Below are 18739 nucleotides of genomic sequence, written 5' to 3' on the forward strand. Positions count from 1 at the left end.
GGATTTCTCTCACCATGCATCTTTTGGAGCACATTCGCAGCTCCGTAAAAACTAGTAAAGATTAAACTCCCTCGTAAGACCGATTTCCTAACTCAAATATTTAGGCGACCTATTAGGCTGAACACACAGGCATCAAAATGCTACATAGCTAGTATATTACCATACATTCTTGTGCAAATATACATCGAATATTAAAGTTAGATTTGTAATGCAAATTTTTACTTCAGGTCTCTTCAGGGGTTAATAACACCGAAGACGACATTCAGAAATCATTTTTAAGTCTTTTCAACTTCAGCCTACTTTGTTACTATAAATTCGTTATGCATATCAAAAGATTCAGCCATTTTTCTGAAACAATAATTGCACGCCGCTCCTCTAAAAAATTAGCTCTCTCCTCCGCCTGTAAACCCAGGTACCCTGCACACTGACCACTTTCCCCCAAAGCACCCCACACACGCAGTCTTTCCGAGGAACACTAAAACAAACGCTCAAACGTCCTCAGAGGCCTCCCTCTGTAAAGACAAAGGCAGAATCCTATTGTTGAAAAAGTCAACCTTATTCTCGTGTTTCCAATAGTACTATTTCTCTTTCAGGGTAAGGGACTGACCACCGCATCACGGTTGTGACATTCGTAAAGCATCGGATTCTCAATACAGCCTCTCCAGCACCAGCCAGCAAGCCCCTGAGGAAAGCATATTTTTAATGCAATCTTCCATCCCCACAAAAAGAAACTTGTCTTAAACAGCTAATCCAATATCAAAATGAAATCACAGGGTTGTTTCCCAGCCCCCCCTCCCTCTCCTTACCATAAATGAGCAGTTTCTTGACTCATTAATGACAGTTTCCCTTAAAAGAAGTGATCTCATATCACTGAGCCCCTCTCCACCACGCATACATCCCAAAGGTTGCGGGTATCTTAGCATCAGTAGCCGCTAGCAAGCTCTCTCATACAGAGCCCAGATGGACTATACCAGAAGCCAATTCAGCGTTAATAACTACCTACTCTGTGCAGTTTAGAAGCCTTACGTGGCATAATGTCCTAGGCAACAGCAGCCGATTGAAACCGCAAATAAAAGACAACCCAATTCTCCAAAAGCATCAAAAGGAAAAAAAAAATAAATTGAAGAACGATTTAAAAAAAAAAAAATCTCTTACTTTCGGAAGATTAAACCGAATCCTTCACAAACATATGAAAAAGGAGAAAAACAGATGCTGCCCAGAAAAAGTGACAAAATATTACCTCATTATTTAACAAAGCAGCATTAAGCGTCCTGCTGATTTCAAACATCTTGCCACAGATTTTGGTTAAGAGAAACAGAAAGAATCCTTTGCAAGCCCTCTGTCTGCAAAGGGTTCTTCAATTTTCTTGCGCACAACAGAATAGTCAATATGTTATTTCCCTAGAGTTCACACATTAAAACATCTAGTCAGTGAGCTGAATTTTCCCCTTATCACACTGTAGACTCCTGTTATATGTACTGCTCTCTTTGCAAGATTAGCCTGCCCCAAACATGGCTGTTGTTTAAACTATTCTTTAAAGTAACAGTTCACTCCATAACCACCAGGTGGGCAGTGTACACAGATTCAAGTAACCATCTTGAAGATTTTTCTTGGAATAGCTGGTGGTTGTGATACATCGCATACATCCCCCCTACACCTACCAAGCAGGAAGGGAGAAAAAAAAAAAAAAAATTTGCACTGTTTTACGCCCTTTCCTCCCCAGAAGCAAGCCCCCAAAGAAAACCCATCAAATTACTTAACTTTCACCTTTTTTTTCTTTTTAAAGGGACCTTAAAATTCATACAGGAGCATTTCATTCAGCAAAAATGAACTAAATGATAAAATCCAACCAGTGCCGAGAACAAAGTGTAATTAAAAGGGAAAGCACGCTCACAGAAATGTTCTGTGCTGCAGAAGAAACAAAAGTAGCATTAAGTTCAGCAGGACAGTGGTCTTTCATGGAAACACAAAATTCAGCATGTAAATAATTCACATGTGGGTAGAGCCCGGTAGAAAATACAAACTATACCTTCAAGGAAATTGGAAGACAACTTGACAAGATACTGCTGTGACGTATTTTGGCTTACATTAATTTATGAAACCACTGTTGCACGCATCAGAGCACACGACTGAAATACACAGAAAGGATCCGGTTTTCAACAGCACCCATGTCTCCCAAGTTATCAGACTGTCCCACTTCATCCACGCCTGCAAGCTTCCCCCCCCCCCCCCCCCCCCTTTATTTAAGGTCAAATACCTCAAGGAATACTTCCATTGCTATAAAAAAAAATACGAATTCACTCAACGCTCTACAGCAACACCCAGAGGCTCGAGTGAGATTGGGATCCTTGTGTTTGGTGCTGTCCAAACACATTTGAAAAGTAATTTCATACTGAAGGATTTACAAACATACAAGATTGAAACACAAAACAGAGGTGTGAGAAAGAACAACAAACAGAGCACCACAAAACGTCTCTACCAGCTGGGATGAACTGCTGGAGAATTAAGGCATCCCTGGAAACTACCTGTGCTAACTCAGAACCCAAACAGTTATTCACTGCAGTTACAGAATAAAAGCACTATATGGACATGGGCTTCTTCAGATTTATCACCTACAAAGTACTATCACCTAATTCTTTCATTTATAGCAATCCTTGCTGAGTAAGTACATGCAGAGTAGCGATTTTCTTTGTTGGCCTTTAACTAATATTAAAGTGATGCAGTAATGACTTAACCTTCTTGAATATGTATTGAGTTTCAAGTCATCCCTTTTTATATGAGGAGAAAGGTTATTTGCATCGATTTCTGTTTGCATGAAATAAGCTTATTTTCTCATTCACCATATGCCTTGAACACTAATTAAAAGTGTCACTTTCTTCTAATGTAAAAACGTAATCATTCAGTAAATAAGTATTCTTGGCTTTTCGGTCTTTTTGATAATCTATTTCCTGGCTTTTTATTTCCAGGTAACTTCAGTGCCTTGTTTACCACACTGCTTCAATTTAAGGAGAAGTGTTTTATATATACACTTTTTTTTTTCCAAATAAAAATAATCTAGAAGTGCATCGTTAAGGACCCACACTCCTCTTACCCCGAGGCAAATCCACCCAATCAATACGAAACCATTCACATGCCACCATCTGCCAAGCTGTAGAGCAATGTGGCTGGAACAGACCTCTTATCAAGCAGCAGTGGTCTCATTTTCAGTCTATTAGGGAAGCACCAGAGCTCTCGTGCAAGGACACAAAACTCCAACTCAGATCCTCTCACACCAGTTTCTCTGAGCACTGCTACTTAACTCCTGTAATTTCTGTTGCTCGAGTTTTCACGCTCATCATCAAAGCAAGAGGGAGGAGAAAATGATCAGCAGCAGCCCTATTTCACTGCAGTACAAAATCAAGAACTCTGTTTAATTCTATCTTAATATGATTATAGCAAACCATTTAAACGCTGCTGCCTGCTAACTACAACCTGGCATTTTCCATCACCTCATTTCCCACTCTTCCAGAGGGCTAAACATTTGTGCCTAGAACTATTCTTTTCCAAGACATCCCCATCATAAAGTTAATATTTAATTCTGATCAAAGAGTATTTTGTTGTTTGACAGATGGGAGGGTGCAGGTGGATTAGGAACAAAGGAGATGTGTGCGAGAGTAAGGGACAAATTTGAAGTACAAAATGATTTCACAGAAGACAATGGACTGGGAGAGGACATTACACAACACAAGCACTAGGGTTTGCCCTATGCAGTAATTCCAGGAACCTCTGCAGAAACAGTCTCCAGTTCAAGTATGGCATCAACACTATCTTTAACAACACAGCTCATACATAGCCTTTTCATCAGCAGATCTCATAATTATCTTCTACCACCTATATCCTGACAAATTCACTGCATGACTAACCAAAAAAGAGCAAGAGAAGAAAAAGGGAAAACAAAGCGGTGCAAACCCCTTACAAATGTACACGGAGAGGAGAAACAAATTATTTTAAAATCATCCATGAAGTGACAAGAAAATGTCAAAAGCTAAATATGCAATTCAGTGATGCTGAAAGTCACCAACCCAGGTGGAGAAACTAGGGCCAAATTGTTCATGGCACCTAACCCAAAGCCAAACTTCAGGAAAGAGAACAGAAACAAAAAAATCATCAGTCCAATTAAGCAGACTGCCCTTCTCTGTACATGTGTGCAGGAGACAGGGTGGACCAGGGGTGTACTGAGAGAAAAACAAGAACTAAACAGGTTATTTACCTACACAGTTCAAGGTATTTTTTCCCACTGTTATTTGAACAGTTTACAATCAAGTGCATATATAAATAAGAACATCGTTTGTTTGATTACCAAATCATTTAAAAAAGCGGCAAAATAAAACACCCTACCAACTGCCCTGTGGAAATTAAGCAGGTATCAAGACTGTAACATCGCACAACACTGAAAGTGTTCTGCAGGCAACTGCTCTTTAAGGTTAGTGAATTCATACATTTGAGAAAAAGAAGAGTCAAATGTTGAAGGTTTCACTTCAAAATACCTAACAGTCATGATAATCGAACACTACCCACAAAAAAGGCTGAAATACCATACAATTTTTTAGGAAATAGTAGGTGAAAAGGATGATTGACACAGTTTGGAGCATTTATTAGCTTTTATTTGATGATCCTCTCAGGAACGCAGGAACCTGTCCCTACCTCCTCTTCTGCCCCTGCTGTGGATCCCACCAGCAAGCTGACAACCTCTGCTGCTGATGCAATGTACGTACTACCTGGTGCACTGAGATTCCTCCTGATGCTGGGGAGATTAAATATACCACGGATCTACCTGGAAAAATCATCACCTTTTGATCTGTTCCCAGAAAGAGAAAAAAAAAAAAAAAATATCAAGACTAGTCAGAAATCTAGCTTCTTAAAGAGGTCTGGAATGAAGAGACACTAGATGCAAAACCAGACAAAAACCCCTCCTATATACTTACCACCCTAAATGAGGAATTTAGATACATGAAGCTGAAGCAAGTAGTCACAGTTCCCACAGAAATCACACTTCAGCTGCTTTTGCACAAATATGCTATTTAATGTTGCTTGCCCACATTCTTTTTCATGCCTTATGAGATGTGTAATTTGGATGCTGCATAGCCGCTCTAAGTATCACACACCAATTTTCCAGAGATGTGTGTATCTGCAAACCCCTCTGTGGATACTTAGGTTTGAACGCTGGGAGACTGGAACAAAACTCTCCAGGGCAGACGAGAGCACAGAGGTAACAAAATGAATAGGTGTAAATAGCTCTGATGGTGAGAGAATTCTTGACGATAGGAACCAAATACTCATTTTCAAAATTGAAAACTGGGCATCCATGCACATTTCAGCATGCATCTGTATCAGTGAATAACCTCAGCAAAGGTTTCTGCAAATGTCAGGGTACAGGCTGACCAGCGAGGTGGGCCAGCATCTCTGCTACAATGCCAGCAGGGTTTGGAGAAAATGATTCAGCACCTTCCCAGCACGTTTGATGGCCAGCGATGTCCTTGGCACCTTGGCTCCGTGCTCCTCTCCTGGCTCCAAACTACTGCTTTGCAAAATACAGCATCCACTCGGTCCCACAGTATGTCCTGCCTGGCTAATGTTCAATACATTTTAAAGAACCCACAGTCAGTGCTGCAAGACTGAAAAGCAAAAGGCAGCATATATGCTAGGTAAACATTTTAATACAGCACTAGGAGATACCAGCAATTCTTTTCCCCCTTCCCAGTTCTTTTGCTTTTGGCTCAGGAATATACATTTCAGTGCTTTCAGTCCCCTGAGTTTCTTTTCTTCCTTTTAAATTTAGGGATATTAAAACTTGCATTCAACATCAGACATCCTAAATTCTACAGCTTGCTCTCCTATCAGTACAAGCAGGATTCAACCGTACCTAGAGTTAAAACATTTCAACATTGCTGTCAACTTTATACAACACAGTTAAAGTTTCAACTGAGCACAAATGAAGAAGTTTTCAAAGATTTATGACTGCATTTTTAAAATGTATTTACTTGTAAATAATAAAAGGACCTAGACACTGAAGAAGTCTAGACTTACCAGGGAGCTTTACATGAGTTCAGCCATTTTTAATGTGTCTATACTTGAACACAAAAATCCTCATAAAAACGCGAACAGGGTCTTTCAACCGGCACTGCCTAATTTTAGAACAGTTGATGGATTTGCTTTAAACCAATCTGTAATACAGTGTGCTGGCCTTGCACTCAGGCCAAATAATATCCATAACAAGAACAAAGATAAAAACCTGAAAGGGGGATTAATGTGCTGATGTTTCCAAGCTTTGAGACAGCGATCAGAAAAAGATCTGGGGAAGAGTGTAAGGTGGTTGGATCAGAAGAGAGGTATGGCAGGAATCAAAGGAGACCGGCAAGCAGCGCGTGCAGAAGGGTTACGTCTCCTGCAACTCGCAATTACACAGGAAGGATGCAGAACCAGGGAAGATACAAAGGAGAATAAAGACAATAAAAAGTGTCAAGAGCTACTAACTGTCCCAATTACTTCTCGTTAGAACAGCTGGCACTTACACAGAGTATTTTAGTAACAGTAGACAGAATGTAAGTAAGTATTATCATTTCATATATAAAAACACTCACAATCACATCTGGGTCAACCCTATCAAACAACCTATCCCCAAACCCAGAGTGCTCAGAAGCAGAAAAGAAAGTTTTAAATAACTTCACAAAATAATTGAAATTTGCCTCGTGTTCCAAAGCTTACACTTGTATTTGCAAGTCTCAGGACCTGTGAGAAGCTTCCTGTGTACATCTTTTGTTCCACACCTGCTGAAGGGTACCCCATAACTCAGGGATAAACATCTTCCTCACCAACAGAGCTCAAACAACTGCTTAGTGTGTAATTTAGATGACAGAAATGACAATTTTGTAACAACAAGGAGAACAAAAAAGTTAAAATACAGGAAGGGTGAAAGGTAGAAAAAGCAGAGCAGATGCAATACTTAAGTAGGGACCAGTGTTTACATTGAAATCTCCAAACTGACACACAAGCATGACAGGAGCTAAAGAAAGGCAACTTAAAACTATCTGTGTCTCCTCTTGCCCTCTCCACAGCTCATGCAGCTAGTGTGCTGGGATCTGGATGACTCTGGTCAGGAAGCCCTAAGGTTTTCCTACCCAATTCTCACAGATTTCCATGTGCATTTATGGTTTCTTTAAACTCTTCTTTGTGAAACATCAGACATATCTTAGCAGATGATTTTTAGCTTCCTTTAACTAGGGCAGATGAAGAACAATGGGTATTTTTAGCACTTTTTAAAAAAGAAACCCATTCACAATATGTTAGTAGGTATAAAAATTTTTTGAAGGCTAAACTTCCTAGTAATTGTAACCACAGTTATCTACTAAGCCAATGTATTTGGTGCTTAGGTTCCAGCGGAGTTGAAGAAGCTGATCAGTTAGCACCCAAGAGCGAGTTTACTTCTGCTCCGAACTGCCTCTGCCACAGCCACTGGCAGTATGTTTTCTTCACTACTTCACTCTGACTTTCAACTCAATAGGCAGGTCAAAGACATGAAGCAGCAGCCAGGCTGCCCCTTTTTTTTTTTTTTTAACAGTCTGTGGACAAAAACTGTACACAGCAGGATGAGCTCTACCAGTCCCGGGTTAGTAGGGATGAATTTACTCCACCTAAGGTTACACATCTGGAGGAGAGCTAGTATCTCCAACCCACCTTGTACAGGCACTTAAAGCAAATGGTCACTTCTGAGGCACAATTCACCTGTCCTGCTCTAGAAACCTCTCAGAGCAAGACAGATCATACTCTTAACTTCTCTGACTACGCATTAAGCAGATTTCCAGTGACCATCAAGGGAGCCTAGCTCAGGTAGAAAGTCCATCTTTGGTCAGACCAACCCCACCATGGGTTGCTCAGGTGACCAAGGCAGATGGTCTCCAGCTGATGCTCACCTAGATGCAAATTTGCCCCAACTTCAGCCTCCTTGGGAGCTCTTACCACAACAGTGCAACCTTTGGTGTAACTCAGCATAGCTGTTCAAGTATAAGCAGCAATGCAAGGAAGGCAAGCTTCAGACAGTCCAGGCAACCTGATCACAAGACACAACAGCTACATTCAATCCACCTGTAATAGCTACACAAAGCAAATCTTGCAAGGCTACATTGGTCTGTACATGGAAAAGCCAAACATCTCTGGAAGCACATGAGCCACCTATGCATCTTATTAAAAGAAAACCCCACTAAGGTTTATTTCATGAACTCTAGGTTAGATGCTCTCTCTTTACTAACAGAAGCTTTGATTCCAGACCATAATTCCAAACAGCAGACCCCCAAGAAAAAAAGGGTTCCAGTACATCCAATTTATGACTGTTGGGAAAAGCAACAATCGCATCAAAACAGCTACTTTGAAAACCTATCCTGCTACAGGCCATCACTCTGCAGTTTAAGAGTATTTCATTCCATTGCTTGAACACATTTATATTCTTCCAGGCAGTTTTCCTGATGTTTTATAAGGATTCCCCAATGCAACAACAAACAATCTTTCTTTTAATAGTATCACTGGATGCATTGTAACCTGCATCTAGGGACACCCTGCTCTGCTCAGATAAAACTTAATTGTTTTTCTGACATCGAACAACGAAGGAACTTCTTACCTAATAAATGAAGCAGGCCTCTATTTTTAACGTTTTCCATAGACCCAGTACCTACAGGAGCATGTACCACGTTAAAAAAAGAAAATCACTTAGAAGAAATGTTTCAAAAGAGCACAGATGACCAACACACACCTAGTGAGCAAAGAACATATTTACTTCTTTAAACTGTGTCAAATAACAGATTAGATTTTATTCTGCAGTGGTAGAGTCATACTTCTGTGGCTAAAGGAAAACCAGAGATCAGTGATAACGTGGAACATTTCACAAAGAAAATTTAAACTGCTGGCAGCAACTGACAAAATCCCTACAGCACCTCTGTATTGTCTCCTTCTCCAGATTATTTCCTGCACTTTCTATCGCCTGGATGATCTTTTGCCTTCTGTCAAAATATCAGGTAGTATAGGTGCACATCACAAAATGATGTGATTTGGTAGTAGAAATTTGAGCTCATGACCTTTTAGGTTAATAGCACTATTTAAATTTAAGATACAATCAAACTACCAACCAATTACTCCCCCTGACCTCACTGGTAACTGGAAGATGGTCAACACAGAGAATGAGGCCAGTTGTTCAGGTGCCATCATCTGTCCAGGAAGCCACCCTCTTCAGCTGGTTCGGAGCCTATCCCATGCTGATGGATGATGACATGGCTTCATCTATTCCTGCCTTTGTCATTTCTCAGCTGCCATACGCTAAGGCACAGAGACTTTAATGTTTAGGAAACTCCTACTGACACAGAACACTCCTTAGCCACCCAGATTACTTTACACATGCCAAACATTTTCTTTGGCCCTTTCAACTGGCATTAGTCAGGACTTTTAGTTCAAGACTCCAGCCTTCATCACCAAGAACCCCCATACACATGGCCTGTGCCCATGACACCACAGACTATTAAAACTTCCATGATAAAGACTGCAGCTCTGCACATGTTGCCAGCAGATGCAAAATTTCCTCAAATAATGAATTCCCTGAATCTCACCACTTGCTGTTCCATGCGGAAAGCAGAGCCAACCTTTCCTTCTGCATCATAAGATAATAACAGTAATTTATTAAAAAAAAAAACTGTCAAAACTAGACACTATTGCACGTGTTACATAAGCTTTTAAGTAATGAATGAAGGAAAAAACATCTCGTAGATACAGTCACATCAACTATGCAAACCAAAATAAGACCAAATACTAAAAATAAATGTCAGGAAAAAACAACATGCAAGTGTACACAGTGATAACTTGCTCCACATGCTTCCACAAGACCGTGATAGAAATAATTTTAAAAACGCTGCAATCAAGCTTAATGAAGGTTTCACTTTATTCAGCTATTTAAGAAACCAGAAAAAAATTCACAATTTCTACACGAGAGACTGCTTGTAAGGTTCAGATGAAGATGGACAGGCCAGATGCTCTGGTGTTCCCAATTTCCCTGTTCTGCAGAATGTCTGCTAAGAATCAGAGTCGACGAGTGAACAGAAGGAGAAAAAAGCACATCAGCCCGTGACAGACAGTCCCATACCACAAGTGGATCCCAAATGCATTGTTCAATGCTACATAAGCAACATAACCTGGCAAAATATCAAACAGGTTTCCAGTAGAAGGATCTGCAGAGAGCAGCATGAGATTCAGGGAGTCGAGGAAGACCTGAGGCCACGCCACTGCCAGGTGTGCTCCCGGGTCTTGACTGCCCTGATCCAGGCCACCTGCAGCCTCCACCACCACCCCTGGGCCCAGGTGTCCACCTCAGCTCAGGGCTGAGGCACAGAGGGGAAAACCACCAGTCTTTCACTTTGTAAGGAGACCACTTTACCCTTGAGAAAGTGGATGGAAAAATGGACAATAGGCTGCATACCTCCAGCTGTAATCTCCAATAATACACCTCTCGATTAGAGGGTTGGGATTTTTGAAAGTCATGAACATTTGTAGGGCAGGACTGGTTAGATGCACTGACACACCCACAGATCCACAAAGCATGTGTCTGTACTACACGCAGCATCCTAGTATTACAGGTGCTTTAACTATGTGGTTCCATACAGGGTAGTTAGATCTGGGTGTTAATAACCCCGATTCAGAACTCTGCTCAGCAGTGTACTCTCATCAGCTAGACCATCTGTGTAAAGCAAACAACCTACGCTGTCACAGCACACGGAGCCTGGGGATGACCTTAATATCTTCCCCCACACACCAGCAAAGGACAAGAGGAGAGAAGTCTGGCATTGGTTTCTTTTCTTTCTGCTGCCAGAGGAAGGTACCTGGGCTGGAGCGCAGCTATTTCACCCCTCCAGTCACACTGCCAGCTGCGGGAAATGTGGAGTGGCAACTTCTCTTCCTCCTAAGGTCCCACTGATGAAGTGGGAAATTTGGCTGTCCTGCTAGTGCTGAGATATCACAGGACTGACTCACTGAGAAGAGAGGGTTCACAAATCATGTGAAAGAATAAAACCTTCTGACAGAATCACAGAATAGTAGGGGTTGGAAGGGACCTCTGTGGGTCATCTAGTCCAACCCTCCTGCCGAAGCAGGGTCACCTACAGCAGGCTGCACAGGACATTACTCCCAGCCAGTGTAAGTTACTTGGTAGGCTGGAAAATGCCCAGCATGACATGGAATCGCATTGCAAATATACAGTATCTGTTGCTTTTGATCTTCTTGCTCCTTCCTCTGTATCACGCATCTGCTAAGACAAGCTACTATACACTGCCTGGTGGATGTTCCTGCAGGTTCTTCCTACTTACACACAGGTCCTACTCAGGACTCTGTGATGCCTTAGCTGACTACTGCATGAGCAACCTACAGATTTATGCAGGTCAGAAGGACTACAAGACAGTAAGGATACAGCCCAGCACTGACTGAAATATGCTGTCATGTCTAAGGCATCTTTCTGTGAGTTCAGGTTTAGCCCTCTATTTTCCCAGGCACACCATTCTTCCAGAATCTGCTTTTCTGGTCAACAAATACTGCATTCCCTCCTGGGAATAGAAAACAGCAAAACAAACCACCCAAACTGATCTGCTCAGTGTCCTACCAACTTCAGGAAACGCCATTTTTTCCTTCTCTACCAATCTCTTGTCATCTTTTGAGTCCTTGACCACTTCCATCTACTGTATTTATTGATTTCATCTGACTGCTGCCACGTCAAAGTACAGACGCAGAGAACAGTCCCAGGGCTGCCGCAAGCTCTCTGCTTATGTGATAGCCCGAGAAGAGCTCCTGTGAGCCAGGAACAAACCACGGCGTGGAGCATGGAGGGAGAGGAAACTTGTCAGGAGAGGGATCTGAATGCGTCTTCCAAGACATAATTAAAGCTGATGCTTTCCTTAGAGCAGTTCAATTCAGCAATGAGTACATTAGCAGAAAGGCTATATTGCAAACACCAACAGACAACAGGCACCACCATTCAACCAAAAAGTAAATAACCTGTATTATGAGATGCTACCTAGGATGTCAATACGGGTACACAAAGTGCTTTATCCCTTCTCACCATAGCACGGGAGAAATAATCTCCCACATATCACGGCTGCCAGCGGGAACCTTGTCCCGTGCAAACAATGGTTCTTTAAGTTTTCAGCGTTCAGTTTTGCTGCTGTGCTTCTATCCAAGGGATGATGAGCTCAAATGAAGGCTTTTCTCGGATGTTTGATTTTGCAAAGCTTCTAATAGTGTAGCACCTTTGAAACTTCCACCTTTCTGTCATCCGCTCAAGATTCACCAGTGGGTTAGAAAGCTTTTAAACAGGGAATACATGACCAGCAGACAAGCAGGACAGAATAAGGACTTTTCATAGAAAACAAGGAACGAAATCAAGAACTATTCAAAAACACAGATACTTGAATGAGGAGTCACGATTACTAACCATTTACAAATAACAGACCCGGAAACAGGAGCCTGAGTATCAAACCAGCTTCGTATCACATCAGCTTTAGACCAAAACTTCTGTAAATGAAGCTTGCTATCTTAGATCTTGAAACAGTAATAACCTCTCCAGCAAAGCCACAGGTGCTGAATACAGCTCTACAGCACAACCTGAACTGGAGCAAGCAAACCCTGGGAGCACATTGCCCTAAGCAGCGCAGCAGCCAGCCTTCTGCAGACCCGCAGGGAACTGCACACAGCCAGCCACCCGGTAACTCACCGTATCCCTACACAAGTGGAGGCAGATCAGCTGAGATATTATTACTTCCATAATGGCATGCATGAGGTGGTGAGGTGTATATTCCATAGCCTACAACAGAGGGTGGGCTTTAGCATCCTGTACCTGGTAGGAGAATCCTTCCTGGAAGATAAGGTTTTAAAATATTAGCGGGCAATGCACATAGGAGATGGGCAAGTCTTCTTTGCCCCATGGGTTCCAGGCCTTCTCCTTTGACCTAGAAAGCTCCTCTACTAAAAGTATTTCTATTAAACAACAACAATTTTTATATACCTTGGAGAATTTGGGGTTCTGCATAAGCAATGAGCAACAGCTTAGCCAAAGGTAGCTTCACAGAGGTTACTGCAACTAAACAAACCGGCAAGGTAGCCAAAATACATGAATCAGGGTATAAAAACACTAACTAAAAGAAGTTTGGAATTACACATTTTTAAGTAAACACAAAAGCGTACACAATGAACATGCTTGTTGGGAAGGTCAGAAAATCCGCTGTTCAAGTATTACCCATAAGAAAGCATCAGCACATAAATATCTTTTTTTTCAGTTAGGCACACTGGCTTGCTATAAAGACATAAAAATAAGTGCAGACAAACCTGAACAACAAGATGCAAGACTCTTTCACTGTAGCTATACATTGCATGAAAGTATGGAGGACAATGGTTCAAATAAAGTCTACTGTGTTGGAAATAGTGCGTGAAATCCCAGAAGTGACAAAACTACTAGTCAGTGAAGAAAATGAAAGGAACCAAGTGGAAGAAATCAATCAAGAAGAAAAAGTAAGCTTTTTTCATAAAGGCAGGCAAGGGGCCAGATAACACAGACAGACACATATGCAAAAAACCCTCACAGAAACGTGCAGCTTTATCTAGAAGTACAGCAAGTGATAAATTTGACAATAAACTAGGATGCAGGGACAGATTTGCTCCAAACTAAGGAATGACAGCAAGCAGCGAGCGGTGCAAACAATTTTTCTTGCCCTGGAAAAAAAACACCTTCTAATGCAAATGGATGAGCTGATTAACAAAGCTTGCAGAGACTGTTGTGAAAGACGGTGAATGGAGAGAACCCGAGGGAGACACTAAGAGCATGTAAACCAAATCAAGGAGCAGCTGACTGCATTCAGGAGGAAGAGGCTACAGGAGCACTTAGAAACACGAAAACAGAATATGACCTGGGCTGTACGAAGCACCAGTAAACATACTGAAGTGGATGGCAATAAGAGGCATCTGTTCAATGTATTCTTAAACTGGAGAAGTATCAGCACTTTTACAAATAACACTAATTATTATTACTTTTTATAATTGGGGGTAAGCACCAGAACGCTTCTTTTTACTGAAGTCATACACAACCCACACAGACGCTACACTTTTCTTTAGTACTAAAACCCAACTGTTGAAAAGTGGGAAAAAAATTCTTAATTTATGGAAATCCCAAACCCAATCTCCCATGCATTAACTTTAAATCGTTATGGAAACAAAGGCTGCACATTTTCTCTATTGCGAGGATACAGAAGTACGTTACTTTTTTTTTGTAAATAGTTTACTATGTCATGAAATTGCAGATGCTTCTGTGCACTTCAGGGACTTCAAACATTGCATCAATTATCTGAATAAGTAATGAAAAGACACTGTGAATAAAATGGTTCACAAGTCAATTGCTTTTTGAATCCAGTAATATACTGTATAGTATTTGACATGTTACTTCTTTTCGCAAGAGGTTAAGAGTTTTCTGTGCTTCTATGCCATACTTGCTGCAAACAGTTTGGGAGAAAAACAAACTGACAAAATATAAAATACTGCAAGAAGTACAACACACATTTAGATCCTCCACTATAACCCTCTTTCCATACCAAAAAAACCACTGAAACCAGAACTCCGAAGTCCAGCTGAAGGGGAAACATGAAAATCTCACTAGCAGTTTGGTCTAGTGATAAGCAATTTAATGCTTTAAAATTCAATCTCTGGCAAACTGGACTGGGTCACCGCAGAACATGAAATGTTTGTTTGTTGAGCTATCGTTTCCAAATAGTCTCTCTTACTGGTACCTGGAAACAGAGCAAGCATAAGGCTGATTATCATTTCCGTAACCCCCAAGGAAAACCATCATGCAAGATGTTTGAGTAAGAGCAATGCTGTTCGAAGGCAGCATTCACAAACAGAACAAAGACTAAACAAAAGGCTAAGCAAGTACATCATAATTAACAACTACAACCAAACTTTTAATTAAGATATGTAAGAAAAATCAAGGAGAGCTAATTAAAAAAACACCAGCATATATACTGTCTTAGAAAAATCTGAATTGGTACTGTGAGGTAAACAGGCTAATTGGAAGTGACCACAATTATTCTGTCACTGTGACTAAGTTTAGTCATGATTTTTCAGCTTGCTCTTTAATCCCACATCTTGTTTGCACTCCTTTGTTGTTTGAATGTGGGATTCTTCCACTCAAATTCTTCAAAAATCTGAGCAAAAGTGAAGAAAATACCACAGAGATCTAACTTTGCACAACTGGCATATTTTGTCATTAGTTTTGAGAGACTCTCTCTTCTGCCTAGGACAATATTATTCTTATAGAGCCATAATTATAAATATTATACACTCCCCCCATTCATCCTGAACGAATTCAGTTACTACAAACGGATCCTGATACATTGCTACATCAATAATGCTCTATTCCACATGTTTTTCTTTTATTCAGGCAGCTAGACCAGTATAAATATATGATGCGATTTCACACAGATTTTACTGTTAGGTATGAACTTCCCTTAAGGCCAAAAAAGCAGTTACAGATAATAGGAATCTAACTGGCAATATTAAGGCTTTACTTCTTTCCTCTTATACACTACCGTTCCATGAAAATACATCCATTCTCATTACTTTTGCCATTCTTCAAAACTGTTACCAGGCTGATTTGAACAGTAACAGTTAGTTAATGCTGATAGAAACAAGCAAAGAAAAATGCTGACACAACCTAGAGTTATTTAAGAACTTATTTGCTACACATCTATTTCTAGAAAATTAATAAAAAGTTGCTGACTCCCAGCTGCAATAACCCCAGGTATACCTAGGCAGAATAAAAATAGGTAAAAAAAGGAACTCCCACCCACAATCCCAGAATGCAAACAGCAAAATGATTTGCTGTTAACAACTTCTGCCTCTCCCCAGCACATTGTTGGCATGAAACCCAACACCCTATTGAGATACAAATCAACTATTTCTGCTTAGAAAAGTCTTAGCAGGAACCATCTTTTCAGAAAGTTATTTCTGCAGCTATGTAGAACTAAAATTCTACTTCTTAAAATATGCTCTTACATCTAATAGAAATTGACAGGCTTTTTAAAAATTCTCTTCTGGTGTATCACTACACATTAGCCCAACCTAACCCTTCAACTGCCCAGGAAGAGCTGGCTGCCTGCAGCAATGTTTTCCCATGCCCATTTCTGAAGTCAGAGGGTGCAGGGCCACCCCTGGATTGCTGCCCTGCCTGTAGCTTTCAGGCTATTATGGCTGTAGGGTGTCACCTTTCTTCCTCCACCACAAAACCAGGGTGATCTGAATCTGCAAAGCAGTCTTAACTAATGCCACAGCACACATCTTACTGAAAAGTCATTCATTCTAAACTTCCAGATTTGAGGGATTTCCTTCTTTGTACTGAGACAAAAATACATCTAAAAAGTCCTCCCTGTACGTGTCTAAAAAAGTTAGCTGTGTTTCCAAACCCCCTTAAAATTTAGACAAAGACATACATGCCTGTGCCACGCAGCTCAGTCACAACCCCGGACTGGAATGGTGCAGGAATCTCCATCTCCTCAGACCATTCCCAGGCTTCTCCACTGCCAAAGCTAGACATGCACTTTCTGTCCAAGTCTACATTTTTCTGTTAAACAGGTGGAGTAAAGTAAAAGGCTTCTTTCTGTGCGAAGACTTCTTCCTCTGCATAGCAATAAGCCTCACACTGTAATTGATTTTTTAAATGTAATTTAAATTATTTTGGTATGATTTATCTTTCCTTACTTTTTCCTAAAACATCTCAGAATATTAACAACGAAATAAATGTAATAATACTCTAACATCTTCAAACATTACCTAATTTAAAAATCTAATTTACTTTTCATCATTTAGGCTTCCTTACTATTTTGTAAGTCACTCAGTGTGGATAGTAAAATTAGACTATCAATTTCATTTCTGCTTTGAATATGTTGCAGGTTCTGCTTCTCAACCACTAGAACAGTGTTCTCGTCCAAGGTTTTCAATATCGTTCCAGAGCTTTTAAATAAAAAAAAGGGACCCGCTTTAATTTTATTAAAAAAATTCTCAACTGCTCTCCCTGGCCCTTTTGACAAGAAAAGGCCAAGCGTTGGCACAAAACTAAACCTCTAATGTATCTGTTAAATAGTATTATGTGGCCTTCCACTAATACAAAGCAACAATAGCAGCCTTAAATGGTGCTGAGGGTGCCATTGTGCGCAATGACCTTCCGAGGAAGGCAGTGGGAGACCTGCTTAAGGACCGATAAACAAATGGAACAAGCACGGCAGTACGAATTATCCCACCCTCGCTTTGCCGAAATTTAAAAGGTGATTTATCGCCGCAGGCAGCCCGGCTTCCAAGTCTCCACAGTCAGTATAAGTCAGTATTAGCCTGCACCTCTTGCTCAACATGTGCCATCACACTTGCAACGCACTCCAAGACAATACTTGAGAGAAATACATCTTTTAACGCACGAGTTCATTGGCAACACTTACTTTAGCAATGTTTCTTGTATTATATAGAATAACGAGCACATAGATGTTTCAAATATGTAAGTTATCCCTTTAACACCCTTTTAATACTTAATATTATCAGCCCATTGCAGGAAAAAAGGCTATCAGCACAAACCCGGGCTAACTTCCCCGGCAAGTATCACGCAATTAAAACTATACTGTCATGGGTAAAATTTTTAATTAAAAACGCCTTAATTGTGCTAATCACAGCTAACTAGACCGAGCCTGGAACTCTGAAACTCGCCGCCTCGCACAGACGCCTTGAACTAGGGAGAAACCGCGTGCCCGGTCACCGCACCGGGGACTCACCCTCTGCCCGCCGGCTCCGGCGCTCCCGCCGCGGCGCCGCAGCCCCCGCCCGCCACCCCGCACCGCGCCCCGGCAGCCAAGCCCCGGCGGGCCGCGGCGGCTACCGAGCCCGCAGCGAGGTGCTCCGGGGACCGGGAGCACACCGGAACTCCCGCGAACGCGACAGTTTAGGAAGCACCACGCAAAATTACCGTCTTTTTTCTAAAAAAACCCGTTTCTTGGGAGGCGGTGGAAGCGCACCCGGCCGCCCGAGCCGGGCCGGCCCCGGCAGACGCGTCCCGCCGCCGCTCGACGCCCCGCGGGAGGACTCGGCGGCTGAACGGGTGAGCGGGGGGGGGGCTCCCGCACACACCGGGGAGAGCGGGGGAAGCACCGGCGCCCCCTCCCCGCCGCGATCCCGGCAAATCGCGCTTTCCCGCAGCTGTCGGTGCAGTGGGGTCCCCGCTCCCGCCCCATCCCCGATAGCGCTCTGCGGGCCGAACGGGGAGGGGAGGGGGGGTCCTCACCGCGCTTTGCACGCGCATCTTCTACCGCGGAGGCAGCACGAGACGCCCGCGAGTGGCCAGCGCGCGACGACGGCACGTGGCGGTGGTGGCCACGGGGTCTCCCGCGCAGCCGAGCGGGGCGGGGCGGGGCGCGGCGCTACGGAGCGGCGTGAGGCGGCGCCGCCATCTTGGTGGAGGCGGGCGGGGTGTGCCGGGAAGGGCGGGTTGTCGCGCAGTGCGCGTTACGAGCTCGGCGGCAGGCGGGGGAGTTCTTGAGCAGCTGGGGTGGGTGAGAGGACGTCCGTGCGGGTCGGTGAGCCCCGCGGCGGGATGACCCCCGTGGGTGGGTGCATGACGGTAAGCACCGGAGTCGGGGTCACGTACCCAGCGGGT

General features: G+C 42.5%; 1 protein-coding gene across 3 annotated transcripts in view; it reads right to left on the minus strand.

Annotated features, from left to right (window-relative positions):
• The window catches only part of ELAVL4 (ELAV like RNA binding protein 4), an 83336-nt gene extending 64913 nt beyond the window's left edge, over positions 1-18423 (minus strand). The window contains exon 1 of one of the 3 annotated variants that reach the window (XM_075424519.1): positions 18368-18423. In XM_075424519.1, the coding sequence (XP_075280634.1) occupies positions 18368-18385 (18 nt within the window). In that variant the 5' untranslated portion in view covers positions 18386-18423. Of the gene's footprint in view, positions 1-806; positions 924-1240; positions 1318-18367 lie in introns of those variants that run through there. The other 2 variants (XM_075424518.1, XM_009939762.2) reach the window with 2 other exon arrangements.
• Between the last annotated feature and the right edge of the window lie 316 nt (positions 18424-18739).

This window comes from Opisthocomus hoazin, chromosome 6 (assembly GCF_030867145.1).
Source record: "Opisthocomus hoazin isolate bOpiHoa1 chromosome 6, bOpiHoa1.hap1, whole genome shotgun sequence".
NCBI classification, from domain to species: Eukaryota; Metazoa; Chordata; class Aves; order Opisthocomiformes; family Opisthocomidae; genus Opisthocomus; species Opisthocomus hoazin.